Here is a 2,785-nt window from a genome sequence, read left to right on the forward strand (position 1 = left end):
TATTTCATTGCAGAACGTGTGAGTAAATTAGATGACAGCCTCGATCTAAAGCACTTCAACACAAACATGTACATGCAGCAGGTTATAGCTCTGATTAAAATCATTAGGGGATGTTAATGAAGGAAGTGCTAAATAAATAGAACCAGTTTAATTCCTCCTGTAATGCCAGGGAGGAGGGTGGAATGATACCAACAATGAAACTTGGTCAATTAAATTGCAAGATGAAAGAGAACTGAGAGCTGGAATGTGCATATCATGCTGTTCAGAGATTTAAGGTGATTTTGCAAACAGCAAGCAAAAAGAGTTTCATCATTTTGGGAAGTTATATGTGCTTGAAATTGGGGCTGCTTAGTGATTATGACTTCATGTGTATAATGTGCTCAGAACCCCCCAGGCAATCTGAAACATCGTATAAAAGGAGCAGGGACGTGGAGTTATTCCATCTCCTTCTCCTGCCTCTACAACAGGTACGTCTGATGCCATTTCATTTCTTTCTAAATTCCAAAAATGCTTTTGCACTGGGGCTTCGAATGCTGCTCACTAATACAACATTAGAGCTTTTAGCACTATTATTTTTAATTATCTTTATTTTTCTTCTCTTTTTAATTTTTTTTTTTGTTTAATATGTTAGCAAGTTGTGTAGGTTTAAGGAGCCAGGATCAGGGTCTAATACATTTATTTCGCTGTAATTCATATTTGGGCATTCTTGTATTGTTAACAGATGAAAAATGTAGGATGATAGAAGCTTTAAAATGCAGAATTCTCCTGTGTCATTTCAATGACTGAAGCAGAGACACGGACAGATCTGAAGCTTTTTAATGACCCAGCTGAAAAAAAAAAAGAGCATTATTTAAATGGGAATTTTATTGCAGAATAATGCTAGCTTGTATTTAGTTTTGATGGATAGGTTAAAAACTAAATCCTGTTTATTTTAAACCCTAGTTATTTTCACCAGAGACGATATTAAGGGAAGTAGACTGGTGGGCTGATCCAGTGTGTTTGTCATATGCTCATTTGAAAATCCAGATCCAGATTAGCTGTTCAGATAAATTGAGTTCAGTGATTTGATTCTCTGCATTTCAGGGCTAATTTCTGAACAAAATAATATTTATTTCTTTTTTTTAACTGGAAAAACTTCTAAGCCACAAGTTTTTGTGACCAGATATTTAGCTGAAACAGTAGTTCACAAATTCTATTTTCATCTGATGAAGGAAATCAGCTCCTTACATTTTACCAACCTGCTCCACACTCTGTATGAAATTACACTGCTATGCCAAGAAATATTTGGATAGGCATATTTTATAGGGTATATTTATTTATTACATCAAATATATGAATTTATCCTCAGACTCAAATGCTTTGGGACATTTTCCAGAGGGGTTGCAGAGATTAAGAGAATATAGAATAAAAAGGAAACAACGGAAAGTGTATTACCCCAAAGAAAAGAAACAGGGACCAGGAAAGGAGGAGGGAATGTGTGGTTGAAGCAGAGCAGGGTTCTTGACTCCAACTCATCATCTCTCCCAAGAGAAAACCTGCTGCTGTCGCAGTTGGTGGAACCAGGAGGTCAGCTACAGTGCAGATCCCACAGCACCTACCTTACAACCCACATTCACCAAGGAGGAGAGCTGGTGTTTGAGTAAAAAAATGTGCCACCCACACTCTGTTCCTCTGGGAGGGAACGTGAATTAAATATATATTAAAAAAAAAGGAATCAGCCATTTCAGAAGGCTTGGTGGATGTGACAAGTACAGGGATTACTGGGATTACTGGATGGGGAAGATCAGAGGGATGTTGCTTGACAGGGAAGTTCATGAACAGCGTCATCAATTTTGCTGATGCATCCAGTGATCATTTTGCCTCTTAGAATCATTGAATGGTTTGGCTTTGGAAGGGGCCTGAAAGCTCATCCAGTCCCAACCCCTCTGCCATCAGCAGGGACACCTTCCACTAGACCAGGTTGCTCAAAGACTCATCCAACCTGGCCTTCAACACTTCCAGAGAGGAACATCCACAGCTTCTCTGGCCAACCTGGTGTCTCACCACCCTCAACAACCCAGCACCAAACCTTGACCTGTTGTTCCAGTAGATCTTGCACTTGGTTTTTACACAACTCTGTGCTCTCTCTTTCAGGATCACCTTCATCCCTGCAAAAGAAATGTCTTGCTACGACCTGTGCCCCACCACCAGCAGCATCACCTGCCCCCAGCCCATCGCTAACAGCTGCAATGAGCCCTGTGTCCGCCAGTGCCCTGACTCCACCGCTCTGATCCAGCCACCTCCTGTTGTTGTCACCTTCCCCGGCCCCATCCTCAGCTCCTTCCCCCAGCAAGCCGTGGTGGGCTCCTCCGGAGCACCTGCCTTTCCGGGCTCCCTGGGGCTGGGGGGTCTCTACGGCTCTGGGAACCTCTATGGTTATGGAGGTTCTCTGGGATATGGGTCCCAGTATGGATATGGGAGTTCAGCTCTCTCCCCGCTCGGCAGTGGGTACTGCAGCCCCTACTCCTCCCGCCGCTACAGCCGGTTCCTCCGCAGCAGCTGTGGGCCCTGCTAAAGGCAGCAGAGAAATCTCAGAAGAACCACAAGTGAAGACCCAAATGCAGCGCAATGAGGATGGAGGTTCAGTGTTCCTGCAGCTCTGCAGTGGAGTTTCCACCACTCAGCATTTCTGATCTTTCTTCTACTTTTATGTTCACCCTTCAATTTCTAGTTTGATGTTTGCTATCATTGCCTGTTCCAGCTTTCCCATTATTTTTTATTTTAACCATCATGGGACAACCTATTC

The 2,785-nt window shown here is 42.9% G+C and overlaps 1 protein-coding gene across 1 annotated transcript; it reads left to right on the plus strand.

Annotated features, from left to right (window-relative positions):
- The first annotated feature begins 2,158 nt into the window (after window positions 1–2,158).
- On the plus strand, window positions 2,159–2,554 carry LOC104529762 (scale keratin). Its single transcript, XM_010174163.1, has one exon. It carries the CDS (start codon window positions 2,159–2,161, stop codon window positions 2,552–2,554), a length of 396 nt encoding a protein of 131 aa, XP_010172465.1.
- The last annotated feature ends 231 nt before the right edge of the window (window positions 2,555–2,785 follow it).

The sequence above is a fragment of the Antrostomus carolinensis genome, unplaced genomic scaffold, assembly GCF_000700745.2.
Source record: "Antrostomus carolinensis isolate BGI_N321 unplaced genomic scaffold, ASM70074v2 scaffold17140, whole genome shotgun sequence".
In the NCBI taxonomy this organism is placed as follows: domain Eukaryota; kingdom Metazoa; phylum Chordata; class Aves; order Caprimulgiformes; family Caprimulgidae; genus Antrostomus; species Antrostomus carolinensis.

Excerpts from the sequence above, each read along its gene's own strand:
- LOC104529762 (XM_010174163.1), top strand. The coding sequence starts at position 2,159 with ATGTCTTGCTACGACCTGTGCCCCACCACCAGCAGCATCACCTGCCCC.